Source organism: Oncorhynchus keta, chromosome 5 (assembly GCF_023373465.1).
Source record: "Oncorhynchus keta strain PuntledgeMale-10-30-2019 chromosome 5, Oket_V2, whole genome shotgun sequence".
In the NCBI taxonomy this organism is placed as follows: Eukaryota; Metazoa; Chordata; class Actinopteri; order Salmoniformes; family Salmonidae; genus Oncorhynchus; species Oncorhynchus keta.
In genome coordinates this window covers 9,748,628-9,765,621 of record NC_068425.1, presented here as the reverse complement: position 1 = coordinate 9,765,621, position 16,994 = coordinate 9,748,628, and the positions used below count along the sequence as shown (strand labels likewise).

At 43.0% G+C, this 16,994-nt stretch overlaps 1 protein-coding gene across 1 annotated transcript; it reads left to right on the top strand.

Annotated features, from left to right (window-relative positions):
- Positions 1 to 1,560: 1,560 nt before the first annotated feature.
- LOC118384475 (all-trans-retinol 13,14-reductase-like) lies at positions 1,561 to 16,772 on the top strand. Its single transcript, XM_052518680.1, has 11 exons — positions 1,561 to 2,080; positions 2,950 to 3,132; positions 3,624 to 3,865; positions 7,525 to 7,726; positions 7,930 to 8,127; positions 8,209 to 8,328; positions 9,030 to 9,168; positions 11,183 to 11,292; positions 11,951 to 12,120; positions 12,312 to 12,471; positions 12,653 to 16,772. The coding sequence occupies exons 1-11, from the start codon at positions 1,921 to 1,923 to the stop codon at positions 12,796 to 12,798; spliced, it is 1,830 nt and encodes a 609-aa protein (XP_052374640.1). The 5' UTR covers positions 1,561 to 1,920; the 3' UTR covers positions 12,799 to 16,772.
- Positions 16,773 to 16,994: the final 222 nt, after the last annotated feature.

The window sequence follows — 16,994 nt, the reverse complement described above, 5'->3', positions numbered from 1 at the left end:
CATCTGGTTTGCGCTTTGTGGGTCTATCATTTGTTTTTCAACAGGCACAACACACCTCCAGTGTTATTTGACGAAGAAGGGGAGTAATGTAGTGCTGCATCAGATGACCTGGCCTCCACAATCACCCGACCTCAATCCAATTGAGATGGTTTGGGATGAATTTGACCACAGAGTGAAGGAAAAGCAGCCAACAAGTGCTCAGCATATGTGGGAACTCCTTCAAGACTGTTAGAAAAGCTTTCCTCATGAAGCTGGTTGAGAGAATGCCAAGAGTGTGCAAAGGGTGGCTACTTTGAAGAATGTCAAATAAACAAATAGAAAAATATTTTAACAATTTTTTTGGTTACTACATGATTCCATATGTGTTATTTCATAGTTTTGAAGTCTTCGCCATTATTCTACAATGTAGAAAATAGTAAAAAGAAAGTCAAACCCTTGAGTGAGTAGGTGTTTCCAAACATTTGACTGGTACTGTATATTCACTGAGCTTCTCATTGACAATGCAAATACTTGCATAAAATTAACATCTTGTATGAATCTTCTGTGGGGGGAAATGATACTGTATGTTGTACTTTAGGATACCTTTTCAGTTTTTGCTCAATTGCTTTAGTATTTAACTTGCTCATGATACTGTTGTGATTTGCTTTTTTTAAATAAAAAAAAAGATTTGAATATGTGAAAAACTGGTGAAGTATGTAATGGTATCATTTTCTGTTCTGTCAACACATTTAAGTAATGCATGACTAAGTGATATGTTCTTTGTATAGTCTATGTTCAATCGGTGGCAGCAGTCTAATATGGCCTCGGTTGAACGTGGCCATGGGCCATCACTTCACCAGGTGAAGCCAGTGAGGGAGGAGTGCCCAACAATCTGCGCCACTCCCTTATTGTCGTCAATAAGGCAGCATGATCCATCGTTCAGAAACATCTCTTTTTCATATGTTATATGTTCAAATTTTCAAACTAGTTTTATGTGGAAGGCAGATAGCTTGTCAAAAGCAAACACTTTCGCAATTGAAAACAGAATCCTACTCATTACTCCACGTGCTGACCTACGTCACTTTTGTTTTGAGACTATTTATATTGAACAGAAATATAAACGCAACGTGTAAAGTGTTGGTTTCATGAGCTGAATTTTTTCATATGCACAAAAAGCTAAACAAATTTGTTTTACATCCCTGTTAGTGAACATCTGGCTTCTTCACCTGTGGGGTCGTCTTAGACCAGCCACCTGGACAACTGATGAAACAGGAGTATTTGTGTCTGTAATAAAGCCCTTTTGTGGGGGCCAGTCATGTGAAATCCGTAGATTAGGGTCTAATGAATTTATTTAAATTGACTAATTTCCCTATATGAACTGTAACGCAGTAAAATCTTTGAAATAGTTGTGTTTATATTTTTGTTCAGTATATAACTATTTTCCTAACCTCAACCTAATCATCATAACCTGCTACGTGAATTCTCCTAACCTGCTGCGAAAAGTCAAACCTGACGTTAGTTCGACTAAAACTGAGTTTTACGTGCAGCCGGCTAATGCCTGGGAGGCAGCTCGCTTTTCACCCGGTGGAAACTACGCGCGTTGAGCCCGGGTCACTTTAATAGAGTCCTCATTATACCGTCTGGGCGAATCAGCTGTGGGCGTAGTTTTTACAGTATTTAGTCATCCTGATGTTATTTTGCTGAAAACGACGGAGATACGACCATAAACACATGTGCTGTCTGTCATGCGTGGAAGGGTTCCAAGTGGAATGTATGCACACATGACTGTAAGTCGCTTTGGATAAAAGCGTCTGCTAAATGGCATATATTATTATTATTATTATTATTATTATTATTAAGTGGCTCTGAACCACTTGTTCGCACGCGGAAGTGTGTGTCCACTTCGAAAAGTGAGAAGGTGCCCCGATTAAAATTCGTAAAATGTGGATCATTGTAGCAATCATTTGTGCTGCTCCAGCTGCATTACTATACAAATATGTGTTCCGTACATCCGGACCAAATCCTTTCGATATCGACACTCGTGAGCCGCTTAAACCACTGGTCACCCAAAAGAAGGAGAAAAACAAAGTTCTGAAGCAGGGTGAGTCTCGTGGACACAAGGCTTGACCGATCACCAATGCATGCACGAAATATAGTTTCCTAGGAATATGTGCGCAAATAGATTTACATTCTGTAAATATTTTTTGACAGTCACCCTTGTCCTGTGTGTGTGTTTCGAAAGTTATATATTGTTGCATAATTAAATGGCTTTGTAGTTCACATGTATCGAAGAGTATTAGCATTCATTTGAAGTAGGAGAGCAGGTCAGGCAAATATTTCGTCTGTTAAACCATGTCAATGGTTCTACAATATCTTATGACTACACTGATTGTCACCGACGGGACTGGGTCACAAGCTGGCCAAAGCTGCTGTACTGGACTCGTGACTAAACTCATTCTTGAAACGAAATCCACTCCGCACTATATCATGTTTATAGCTGCTACACAAACACCTGTTTCAGTACCACTAGCTAGGTTTTCATCCAATTTGTGACAGACTTTCATTCGAATATTCAAAAATCAGCATAAAACCACCAGACATGTTTCCATCAGACTTTTTTTGCGGATAAAACGCTGTGTAATTACGTAGTGCACATAATTAATTTATCGCATAATTCATTTTACCGACACAAAGATCCCACCCATGTTGAACGAACAAATGAGATTTGCATTTATTCTTATTTAATTGTACTGCATTTGAATGTTTCCATGAAAATGCGTTCGTAACTTTTTTTTCATGGGTCAGGTAATTCATTAGCATGAAATGGTTAGAAGGAAACGTGGTTCGAGGCTGTCTTTGCACATGCCGTGGGATAATGTTGCTGGAACACATCGTTATTTGTTTCATGCAAGAAGATTTAACTGACAATATCTGTGTTAATTGTATGTTTTTATTACTCTTCCTTACCAGGTTTCTTGGCCAGTAAAGTACCTGAGAAACTAGATGCCATTGTCATTGGCAGTGGAATTGGTGGTCTTGGGGTGGCGGTGCTGCTGGCTAAGGTTGGAAAGCGGGTCCTGGTTCTGGAGCAACATGATCGGGCTGGAGGCTGCTGCCACACCTTCACAGAGAAAGGCTTTGAGTTTGACGTGGGTGAGAAGGCTCTTATCAGTTTACCTTTCCTTACCTAGAAGGCAGCTAATCAGTTTACCTTTCCTTACCTAGAAGGCATCTAATCAGTTTACCTTTCCTTACCTAGAAGGCTCTTATCAGTTTACCTTTCCTTACCTAGAAGGCTCTTATCAGTTTACCTTTCCTTACCTAGAAGGCAGCTAATCAGTTTACCTTTCCTTACCAAATGTGGTAGATACCTTCCTTTACTCAGACTTGGTAGTGGCGACGAACCAAGTCTATTTAGTCTAGTTGAGACTCATGTCCTGACCACATGTCCTGGGCTGACCCTAGCCTGGTTTTCTCAACAACTGAAAAATTGTGAGTTTGTGTCCAAGTGTGAAACACTGTAAATGCAAACTATGTATCAATAATACTGTGTCTTATAAGCCCATGTGATGTGAGCTAGACATCCTAAATATATAAGACGATCTAATAATAAAATGCATCTATCAATCATGCCTCCACCTCAGGTATCCACTACATCGGAGACCTGTTGGAACATAAGCCCTTCCGCTGCATGCTTGACCAGCTGACCAATGGTCAGCTGCAGTGGGAACCACTGGACAACCCCTTTGACCAGGTGGTGTTGGGCCCTCCTGGAAACAGGCGCACCTACCCCATCTACAGTGGCAGGAACCGTTTCCCTGACGAGCTGAAGAAGTTATTTCCTGGGGAGGAGGCGGCCATCGATGAGTACATGAGGCTGGTCAAGGTATGGTGCTGTTACATGATGTCAACCGATGTCTACGGTATGAAGTTATTGATGACAAGTGTTTGAATGGAACAGTAATGGTGATTGTTTATTTTGATGTTTAAGGTCAATTAAGTAATAAGCTTTGCAAGATGAATAGACTGCTATGCTTGTGCTAATGTTGCTGCTGTTATTGGAAATTGTGGTTTATTCTGGTTTATGCTAACTGCCTTGTGCTGTTATCTGAGCTCAGAACCTTTTCCCTACTTATTTCAGGGATAGGTTGGACTCTATGCCAAATGCAAGGAATTGTGAGATTGCACTTTGGCGAAGAGGAGCTACCATCTGGGGACTGGTCTGTTTGTCATCTGTGTTGAGGGCAAGGGTTGTGGAGTCAAGGGTGTGCAAAGCTGTCATTATGGCAAAGGGTGGCTACTTTCAAGAATCTCAAACATAAAATATATTTGGCTGATGGTGCCGGAGGTGAAGGCTGCCGTTTTATCGGATCTTAACCAACCATGCTATTTTTTAATTATATTTTTTTTGTTCGTAACTTGTTTTGTACATAATGTTGCTGCTACCGTCTCTTATCCCCGAAAAGAGCTTCAGAACTGCGATTGCTCACCTCAAACTGGATGAAGAGTTTTTCAATGAGTCAGATGGGAGGTATATAATACAGACACCAGGCCCAGATCCCCGTTATTTGCTGAAGAAGGAAGCAGATTTCGCATTAAGAGATCAGGGTGCCTTGTGAGCATCAGGGGGCGAGTGGCTAATCTGCCCTTGCCTTCCATCCTGCTAGCTAACATTCAATCGCTGGAAAAATTAATGGGACGAACTGAAAGCACGGTTATCCTACCAACGGGCTGAACGACTACATTAAGAACATACAGCTGGCAGGTTATACACTCTATCGGCAGGACAGCAGCCTCTGGTAAGAGCCGGGGCCTACGCATTTATGTGAACAATAGCTGGTGCACGATATCTAAGGAAGTTTCAAGGTTTTGCTCACCTGAGGTAGAGTATCCCATGATAAGCTGTAGACTATACTATCTACCTAGTGTTCATCTGCATCTTTTTGTAGCGGTCTCCATACCACCACAGACCGATGCTGGCACTAAAACCGCACTCAATGAGCTGTATACCACTAAGCAAACGGGAAAACACTCACCCAGCAGCAGAGCTCCTAAGGGCCGAGGACTTTAATGCAGGGAAACTGAAATCAGTTTTACCTAATTTCTATGAGCATGTTAAATGTGCAACCAGAGGGAAACAAATTCTAGACCACCTTTACTCCACACACCGATGCGTACAAAGCTCTCCCTCGCCATCCATTTGGCAAATCTGACCATAATTCTATCCTCCTGATTCCTGCTTACAAGCAATAATTAAAGCAGGAAGCACCAGTGACTCGTCTATTTAAAAAGTGCTCAGATGAAGCAGATGCTAAACTACAGGACTGTTTTGCTAGCACAGACTAGAATATATTCCGGAATTCTTCCGATGGTATTGAGTACACCACATCAGTCACTGGCTTCATCAATAAGTGCATTGAGGGCGTCGTCCACACAGTGACCTTACGTACGTACCCCAACCAAAAGCCTTGGATTACAGGCAACATCCGGACTGAACTAAAGGGTAGAGCTGCCTCTTTCAAGGAGCGGGACTATAACCCGGAAGCTTATAAGGAATCCCGCTATGCCCTCCGACAAACCATCAAACGGGCGAAGCGTCAATACAGGACTAAGATCGACTCGTACAACACCGGCGGATGTGGCAGGACCTGCAAACTATTACAGACTACATATACCCAGTGACATGAGCCTACCAGATTAACTAAATAACTTGTGTGCTCACTTCAAGGAAAGTAACACTGAAACATGCTTGAGAGCATCAGCTGTTCCGGACAACTGTGTGATCACTCTCTGTAGCCGACGTAAGACCTTTAAACAGGTCAACATTCACAAGGTCGCAGCGCCAGACGGATTACAAGGACGTCTACTCTGAGCATGCGCTGACCAACATGCAAAAGTGTCTTCACTGACATTTTCAACCTCTCCCTCTCTGTTTTTAATACCTACATGTTTCAAGCAGACCACCATAGTCCTTGTATTCAAGAACACTAAGATAACCTGCGTAAATAACTACTGACCTGTAGCACTCACGTCTGTAGCCATGAAATACTTTGAAAGGCTGGTCATAGCTCACATCAACACCATTATCCCAGAAACCCTAGACTCATTCCAATTTGCATACCGCACCAACAGATCCACAGATCTCCACAGATCTCTATTGCACTCTACACTGCCCTTTCTCACCTGGAAGGAACACCTACGTGAGAATACTATTCATTGACAACAGATCAGCGTTCAACACCATAGTTCCCTCAAAGCGCATCACTAAGCTTAGGACACTGGGACGAAACACCCCCTTCTGCAACTGGATCCTGGGCTTCCTGACGGGCTGCCCCCAGGTGGTAAGGGTAGGTAACAACACATCCGCCATGCTGATCCTCAACACGGGGGCCCCTCAGGGGTGTGTGTTCAATCCCCTCCTGTACTCCCTGTTCACTCAAGAATGCATGGCCAGGTACGACTCCATCACCATCATTAAGTTTGCTGATGATGCAACAGTGGTAGGCCTGATCACTGACATCGATGAGACAGCCTATAGGGGGGAGGTCCGAGACCTGACCATGTGGTGCAAGGACAACAACCTCTCCCTCAACGTGATCAAGACAAATGAGATGATTGTGGAGGACCGAGCACGGCCCCATTCTCATCGACGGGGCTGTAGTTGAGCAGATTGAGAGTTCCTTGGTTCCTTGGTGTCCACATCACCAACAAAATAACATGGTCCAAGCACACCGAGACAGTTGTGAAAAGTGCAGGACAAAACCTATTCCCCCCTCAGGAGACTGAGAAGATTTGGCATGGGTCCTCAGATCCTCAAAGTTCTACAGTTGCACCATCGAGAGCATCCTAACTGGTTGCATCACTGCCTGGTATGGCAACTGCTCGGCATCCGACCGCAAGGCACTACAGGGGGTAGTGCGTACAGCCCAGTACATCACCGGGGCCAAGCTTTCTGCCATCCAGGACCTTTATACTACGCGGTGTCGGAGGAAGGCCATAAAAATTGTCAAGACTCCACCCACCCCAGTCAGACTGTTCTCTCTGCTATACCGCATGGCAAGTGCTACTGGAGCGCCAGGTCTAGGTCCAAAAGGATCCTAAACGGCTTCTAACCCCAAGCTATAAGACTCCTGAACATCTAATCAACTGGCTTCTCAGAGTATTTGCATTGCCCCTCCCCAGAATGCTGCTGCTACTCTTCTTATTATCTATGCATAATCACTTTAACTCTACCTACATACATATTACCTCGACACCGGTGCCCCGCACATTAACTCTGTACCGGTACTTCCTGTATGCATTGTTGGTTAATGGTTTCTAAGTAAGCATTTCACTGTAAGGTGAAGGCTGTATTTGGTGCATGTGACAAATATCATTTGATTTGTTTAATACTTTTTTTGCTTACTACATGATTCCATGTGTGTTTTCATAGTTTTGATGTCTTCACTATTCTACAATGTAGAAAATAGTCAAAATACAGAAAAACCCTTAAATGAGTAGGTGTGTCCAAACTTTTGACTGGTACTGTATGTATTCTATCTACAGAAAGCAGGACACAACATTTGGTTCCTGGGTCTGCTGAAGCTCATTCCTGTCCCCCTAGCCAAGTTCCTGGTGTACACAGGCCTGGCCAATCGTCTGTCATTCTTCTTCCGCATGGCGTCTCGCAGTGTGACTGAGGTGGTCAACGAGCTGACTAAGAACAATGACCTCAGAGTCATCTTCAGCTACATTTTTGGCACTTACGGTAGGGTAGGCTGTAGTTCCTGATAGTGGAGAGCATAACCACAGCCATCTCAAATGATAGACTGTGTCCCTATTCCCTATGTGGTTCACTAATTTATGCTGTTTTGGGGGACACACATTCTCTCCACGTGGAACAAATGAATTGCATCAATTTTGTAGAGTGTTTGGTTTTTTCTAGGACTCCATTTTGTTGTGTAACTGCAGGTAACATGCCCAAGGAAGCCAGCTTCTCCATGCACAGCCTGATGGTCTGCCACTACCTGACTGGTGCCTGGTACCCAATAGGAGGAGCCAGTGAGATCGCCTATCACATGATCCCTATCGTTGAGAAAGCCGGGGGGGCCGTACTCGTCCGCGCCCCAGTCAACCGCATCCTGTTCAACGACAACAAGGAGGCTATTGGTGAATAGGACTGGTTGAAAGATGAATTGATTGATCACAGAGATGGTCAGATTTGACCACCTCTGGTTCCCATGATTTCAGGTGTGAGCGTGATGAAGGGTCAGGAGGAGGTCCATGTGCATGCTCCAATGGTCATCTCCAACGCCGGCATCTTCAACACCTATCAGCAGCTGCTGCCTAAGGAACTCCAGGACATGCCAGGTGGGTGAGGGTATTAAGGTGTATGTTCAAGATGTCTGTGTTTAAGACTGAATTGTTAGTTGACACTTGTCTAGATAATGTTTCTTGTGATGCCTAATCATTAATGATGTAACAGTTCACCACTGGGCATCGGTCCCCGGTTCAAAAGATATCTGTGCATCGAGACCCCAGCCCGATCCAAATGTAGCATGCATCGGTCAGATAATCGATTCAAATGTTACAAATTGCAGGTACAGGAATTTTTGGGGGCTCAAATTACTTTCTTTCTACCTTCTGTAAATACCTAATATTTTGTGACACTTGTTTCCTCTACTTCAGTGTCAAACTAAGCGTGGAATTATGTTGACAGTCATTGATCTTCAAGTCATATTTAACAACCCCAGGCAATGTCAGTAGCCTAGTTAAACTGCATTCTGTCCATCGCTTTGACCAATGAGCGGAAGGCCTATTCCTAATCATACACCATAGATCTATACATCACTTACACACACAGCTCCATCAGCTGCAGATTTGAATTGAAAATGAATGTGTTTATGCAAGAAATGTTAGTGCATCGAACCGCATCGATTTGTTCCTCTAATCAAACCAAAACTTAGTGTGTCGAGACCCATTTATCTTGATACATATCGAATCTTCTTGAAAGGGAAAGATGCACATCCCTACTAATCATGAATGTTGTATGATCTTGTGATGCCCTTCAGCCATCCAGAAGCAGCTTGGTATGATGAAAAACGGGGCGGGAGGTCTGAGCATCTTCCTGGGCCTGACTGGAACCAAGGAGGACCTGGGCCTCAAAGCAGACAACTACTGGATCTTCACAGAGCACAACATGGATGAACTGTAGGTCCTTCCTCTCTTTGTTTAACCCTAAATGTTTGGTGTGTCCCCGTAGGCCCCACTGTCTAATGACTTGTCGATTTTTAATTTACACCTTATTTGTCCTTATTAACATATATCTGATGTGTTGCATAGGCAAATATTGTGTAAGGTATCGTGGTGTGGACTTCGAGAGAGAAGTGACATTACATAACCTACGGTACATGAGACTGTGATAGTGAGTCTATGTAGTCACATTCTGTATTTCCCTACCTTTTGCTGTGCATCAAAGATTGTGCTGTTACAGTAATCTGTTTGGTATAAACTAAAATGTGGTGTTGTCAAAATAGTATCAGTTCACACTCACCACTACACTAATTTCACATGCTGGAACCTCAATAATATTCACACTGTTTAACAAGCACGGTCTACAGTGCATTCGGAAAGTATTCAGACCCCTTCACCTTGTCCACATTTTGTTGTTACAGCCTTATTCTAAAAAGTAAAAAAGAGAGAAATAAATCCTCAATCTACACACTATACCCCATAATGATAAAGCGAAAGGTTTTTAGAATTTTTGGCAAAAGTATAGAAAAATACAATACCTTATTTTACATAAGTATTCAGTCCCTTTGCTATGAGACTTGAAATTGAGCTCAGGTGCATCCTGTTTCCATTGATCATCCTTGTGATGTTTCTACAACTTGATTGGTGTCCACCTGTGGTAAATTCAATTGATTGGACATGATTCGGAAAGGCACACACCTGTCTTTATAAGGTCCCACAGTTGACAGTGCATGTCAGAGCAAAAACCAAGCCATGCGATCGAAGATATTGTCACTTCTGGGGAAGGGTACCAAAACATGTCTGCAGTATTGAATGTCCCCAAGAACAGTGACCTCCATCACTCTTAAATGGAAGAAGTTTGGAACCACCAAGACTCTTCGTTGAGTTGGCTGCCTGGCCAAACCTTGGGCCTTGGTCAGGGAGGTGACCAAAAACCTGATGGTCACTCTGACAGAGCTCCTCTGTGGAGTTTGGAGAACCTTCCAGAAACACAATAATCTCTGCAGCACTCCATCAATCCGTTTTTTTTTTTTTTGGGTAGAGTGGCCAGACAGAAACCACTCATTAAAAGGCACATCACAGCCCGCTTGGAGTTTGCCAAAAGGTACCTAAAGGACTCTGACCATGAGAAACAAGATTCTCTGGTCTGATTAAACCAAGATTGAACTCTTTGGCCTGAATGCCAAGCGTCACATCTGGAGGAAACCAGGCACCTCTCGTCTCCTGGCCAATACCATTCCTACGGTGAAGCATGGTGGTGGCAGCATCATGCTGTGGGGACGTTATTCAGCGGCAGGGACTGTAAGACTAGTCTGGATCGAGGGAAAGATGAACAGAGCAAAGTACAAAGAGGTCCTTGATTAAAAGGACCTCAGACTGAGGCGACGGTTCCCCTTACAACAGGACAACTACCCTAAGCGCACAGCCAAGACTACGCAGGAGTGGCTTTGGGACAAGTCTCTGAATGTCCTTGAGTAGCCCAGCCAGAGTCTAACCTTGAACCCGATCAAACATTTCTGGAGAAACCTGAAAATAGCTGTGAAGCGACGCTCCCCATCCAACCTGACTGAGCTTGAGAGGATCTAGAGAGAACAATAGGAGAAACTCTCCATATACAGGTGTGCCAAGCTTGTAGTGTCATACCCAAAGGTGCTTCCACAAAGTACTGATTTAATGGATCTGAATACTATGTAAAGGTAATATTTTATATGAATACAATTGCAAACATAACAAAAATAACATTTTTTGCTTTGTCATTATGGGGTATTGTGTGTAGATTGATGAGGGGAAAAACAATTGAATACGTTTTAGAATACGGCTGTAACGTACCAAAATGTGGAAGAAGTGATCTGAATTCTTTCCAAATGCACTGTATATGTGCATCGGAGTCTGAGAAGGGTGACGTGTTCTTCACTGTAGTTTTTAAAGAGCCTACAGTGTCTTACTATACCCATTTATCTGGATGTTACAGCGTTGAGACCTATCTGAAGGGTAACCGGGAGGAGTCGGCGAAAAGTGTTCCCATCCTCTTTGTTGCCTCTCCATCAGCCAAAGATCCCACCTGGGAGGAACGATCACCAGGTACAGAAACGAGACTAGTGTTTGCACTGATATTCGCCATAATAAATTATTTTATCCTTGGAAATGAATCATCCACTGACTGACTACTTATTTAAACATGTGGCTCCTGATAAGGAGTATAATCCATTGACTACTGTCCTACATCTTACTCTGTTCGGAGGCAAGTTTTTCCAGGTTGTGCCAGTTGAGGCTGCTCTTGCCTGGACACCTCTCCTCCAGGTGTTTCTAGGTTGACCCTTTCCCCTGAGGGTTGCCGTGTTAGATGTTTGTTCTAGTTTTATTCCTGATGTGAGATTTTTTTTTTTTTTTTTTTTTGTGAAATGTTTTATGAATGGAAACACAGACAAGACAACAGTTGGAACAAAATACTAAACGATAACATAACTACAGAATCATTGTTTCTATTAGGTACCAGATGGTTGCTCTGTCCAGGCTATCAAATGCCTTTTCAGAGTCTTAAGTTGATTAGTTCCATTCTATTGACTGTCCAATGTTAATGCATTAGTGTTGCAATGTGTTCCTAAACCCAGCCTGCTGCTCTCTGATCTACACCATACCAAAACATTTTGTAATATCGATTCTTGGAAGTGCACACAACTAACTATGTCTGATGCCATCAGAATGTTTTGACCCCTTTTTCGTTTCCTATTCTCCACAGGCAAGTCCACCCTGAGTCTGGTGAGCTTTGCTAACTATGAGTGGTTTGAGGAGTGGAAGGATGACAAGGTGACCAACAGAGGGACTGATTACAAGGAGCTGAAGCAGATATTCTGTGACTCGATTCTGGAGGTGGTGATGAGCGTCTTCCCCAAGATTACCAGGGACAAGGTAGAGCATTTAGTCCATTTGTACTAAACTCTGCTAGAATGCTTTTTCCAGGAAACCTAACATCTCAATGGAGGATGCACTAGTAAGTTGGAACATAGACACCCTTCCTTTCAATTTTTACAAATGGTGTAACTTAATACCTCGCTGGAAACATGCGTCTCCCTTTTGTCTCTCTCTCGGTCTGTCTTTAGGTTGAGTTCATCGAGGCTGGTACACCCATAACAAACACACACTACATTGGAGCCCCAAAGGGGGAGATCTATGGAGCAGACCATGGCACAGCTCGTTTCAGCGCTGAGTGCAATGCCACCGTGAGGCCCCAGACACCCATTAAGAACCTCTACCTCACAGGTCAGATACTTATATGGCTGATAGGGTCCAAGGATATATCATAGAGAAGCTAGCTATATGTCTGTTTTCGATAGGCTAACTAATGGCTTAGCATATGGATAAGTCATACGTTTGACTTCAGTGTTAAAGGTCTATCGGCTCTGGTTTCTACTGCGCGTTGATGTTTGTATTCTGTGTACAGGTCAGGATGTGTTTGTGTGTGGCTTTGCTGGTGCACTGGCTGGGGCTCTGACCTGTGGTTCTGTCATCCTCAACCGTAACCTGCACCTGGATGCCATCACTCTGGCCAAGAAGACCAAACGTGTCGACACTAAGAAGTTGAAGTAGCACGCTACTGACCACCTCCCTCAACCCGTTGTTGCTCCGGGTGAAGTTTCCCTTAAGTACAGATCTAGGATCAACTTCCTCTCCCCAAATCCACATTAGTGGGGGAAAATACCCAGGATCAGCATCTAGGGGCAACTTCACCCTACTCCATCCAACTCACCAAAGCTACAATAACACAAGCGCAGGGACAGGCTTCAATCTCTGGTCCTACAGTGAAAAGATGCCTCAAGACGGTTACTGTGTTTGAGTGTGTAACTATTCTTATCAATAAGTGTGGAGAACTGTGCTCTCTCACTGTTAAGGGAAAACACATTTGAAAGTCGAGGAATCTTTCAATCAAATGTATTTTATAAAGTCCTTCTTACATCAGCTGATGTCACAAAGTGCTGTACAGAAACCCAGCCTAAAACACCAAACGGCAAGCAATGCAGGTGTTGAAGCACGTTGTCTAGGAAAAACTCCCTACAAAGGCCGGAACCTAGGAAGAAACCTAGCGAGGAACCATGCTATGAGGGGTGGCCAGTCCTCTTCTGGCTGTGCCTGGTGAAGACTTACTAAAAAAACATGAGCTGGCGCACACCCAGAAAAAAATGGTGTGGAGGTTCTGACTAACAGCATATAAACTCCCAGCAATTTAATGGATATTTACCAACGTTTCGGCATCACTGTGCCTTCCTCAGGGTAGGAAGGCACAAACTGTTTACATTTTTTGTTTTGTTTATGGCATAGTACATATATTACGCTATTATCATATAGAAACATAATTGAATATTATACATATTAGAGTCAACATACATTATTGTTGAATTGAAATTCACATAGTTTTGTATTTCATATTTGTTACATATAATCTTTTGGTTCAATCTTAATGTATAATGAGTGTCATCAACAGGGGGAACATATTAGGAGTATTGGGGGCCCATGGCTACACTCTGAATTTTAAGTAAAAAGTCTTAACTCAAAGACAAAGTAGTTATTGGATAATACCTGTTCAGTAAGTTGTAAGATGCAATTATTGGCTGGAGCAAGGGTAGAGTCTCTCTGCTGGAGGAAGTGTTGCAGCGCCTGCAAGCCTCCAGTGTGTGGGATCTTAGTGTACAAGCTCTCCACATCAAAAGTGGCCAGCAGGGTGCCCTCTAGTATCCTTCCTAAGCCCTCTTTCAATGAGATCATGTGACTAGTTTCTGTACAGCACTTTGAGATATCAGCTGATGTACGAAGGGCTATATAAATAAATTTGATTTGATTTGACTAGTGTCTTTGACGTAAGATAAGAGATTATAACAGAACATTGCCAAGATGTTCATTGATGACCAGCAGGGTCAGATAATAATCACAGGGTGCAACAGGTCAACACCTCAGGAGTAAATGTCAGTTGGATTTTCATAGCCAATCATTCAGAGTATCTCTACCGCACCTGCTGTCTCTAGAGAGTTGAAAACAACAGGTCTGGGACAAGGTAGCACGTCCAGTGAACAGGTCAAGGTTCCATAGCCGCAGGCAGAACAGTTGAAACTGTAGCAGCAGCACAACCAGGTGGACAGCAAGGACTCATCAGGCCAGGTAGTGTTGAGAGTGAGCGAAAGAGAGGATATACACACAGGACACCGGATAAGACAGGATAAATACTCCAGATAGAAGACTGACCCTAGCCCCCTAACGCATAAACTATTGCAGCATAAATACTGGAGGCTGAGACCTGAGGGGTCTGGAGACACTAGCTCCGTCTGACGATACCCCCGGACAGGGCCAAACAGGCAGGATATAACCCCACCCACTTTGCCAAAGCACAGCCCCTGCACCACTAGAGGGATATCTTCAATCACCAACTTACCATCCTGAGACAAGGGTGAGTATAGCCCATGAACATCTCCCCCACTCTATGAACCTGGGAATGACATGGAAGAGCACCAGTAAGCCAGTGACTCAGCCCCTGTAATAGGGTTTGAGGCATAGAATCCCAGTGGAGAGCGGGGAACCGGCCAGGCAGAGACAGCAAGGGCGGTTCGTTGCTCCAGTGCCTTTCCGTTTACCTTCACACTCCTAGGCCAGACTACACTCAATCATAGGACCTACTAAAGAGATGAGTCCTCAATAAAGACTTAAAAGGTCGAGACTGAGTCTGCGTCTCTCACGTGGATAGGCAGACCATTCCATACAAATGAAGCTCTATAGGAGAAAGCCCTGCCTCCAGCTGTTTGCTTAGAAATTCTAGAGATGGTAAGGAGGCCTGTGTCTTGTGACTAGCGTGCGTGTAGGTATGTAAGACAGGACCAAATCAGAAAGATGGGTAGGAGCAAGCCAATGTAATGCTTTGTAGGTTTGCAGTAAAACCTTTAAATCAGCCCTAGCCTTAACAGGAAGCCAGTGTAGAGAGGCTGGCACTGGAATAATATGATCATATTTTGTCAAGACAAGATTCTAGCCGCCGTGTTTAGTACTAACTGTACTAAGTTTATTTTGTTCTTTATCTGGGTAGCCGGAAGGTAGAGCATTGCAATAGTCAAACCTAAAAGTGACAAAGCATGGCTGTATTTATTTGCATTATTTTTGGACAAAGTTTCTGATTTTTGCAATGTTACGTAGATGGAAAAAAGCTGTCCTTGAAACAGTCTTGATATGTTTGTCAAAAGCGAGATCAGGGTCCAGAGTAACGCAAAGATCCTTCAGTTTTATTTCAGACGACTGTACAACCATCAAGATTAATTGTCAGATTCAAATGAAGATCTCTTTGTTTCTTGGGACCTAGAACTGGCATCTCTGTTTTGTTTGAGTTTAAAAGTAGAACATTTGCTGCCATTCACTTCCTTATGTCTGAAACACAGGCTTCCAGGAAGGTCAATTTTGGGGCTTCAGCATGTTTCATTGAAATGTACAGCTGTGTGTCGTCCGCATAGCAGTGAAAGTTAATATGTTTCCAAATGACACCACCAAGAGTTAAAATATATAGGGGTCCTAAAACGGAGCCTTGAGGAACACTGAAATTTACAGAGACAAACTGATATCTTTCTGACAGATAAGATCTAAACCAGACCAGAACATGTCCGTGCAGGCCAATTTGTGTTTCCAATCTCTCCAAAAGAATGTAGTGATTTATATTATCAAAAGCAGCACTAAGGTCTAGGAGCAGATGCAGAGCCTAGGTCTGATGCCATTTAAAAGGTAATTTACCACCTTCACAAGTGCAGTCTCCCTTTGCAGGATGCGCAGGGGATATGGTCACTAGTGTAACCAGGAGGAGGGCCTCATTTAACACAGTAAATTCATCAGGCTCAAGCCATGTTTCAGTCAGGCCAGTCACATCAAGATTATGATCTGTGATTAGTTCATTGACTATAACTGCCTTTGAGGTGAGGGATCTAACATTTAAGTAGCCCTATTTTTGAGATGTGAAATATCTCTTTCAATAATGACAGGAATGGGGGAGGTCTTTATTCCAGTGAGATTGTTAAGGCAAACACCGCCATGTTTAGTTTTGACCAACCTAGACCGAGGCACAGACATGGTCTCAATGGGGATACCTGAGCTGACTACACTCACTGACTGTGCTAGTTAGTGGCAGACTCCACTAAGCTGCCATTCCCTTCGACATTTGGAAATTATTTCCCAGGGATAGATAGCTTTTTTTAAAAATTAAATGTTTTCAGAAATGAAGTGTTCAGATAGATGTGATTAGCACATTTCATATTTTCACTCTTAATATATTGAGAACAAAAAGTGTTGGGTGGAGTAGATTAAGTTACCAATACTTTTGATACCAGTACAACTGCTGCACACACTCTCTTTATTGGTGCAAAAAAGCCATAAAACAAAATTGTGGACCAGGTTTAAAAGCGCTGTAACACTAACCATTGTGTTCAAACGGAGGCATTAGACATGTACAATGTACAGACTGGATTGTTTTGAATCAACATGCTTTGCTTCAAATGTACAAAGTTAATTGCTCATTATTAAACATTGAATACAAAAACATATTCACGCTGATCGTTGTAAAATTGAATTATTCCACTCCAAATGTATGGGGAGACTTTGTAACAATAGCACAAACTGTGATAATGAAGGACTCAGAGATTGAATAGATTTTTTCCCCCAACCTTTCTGTCATTATTATCCCTTAGAATTCTATTGATACTGGCTGGCCTGGAATATTGATTGATTATTATGATGATAAAAGTAACAAAATATCCCATGAATAA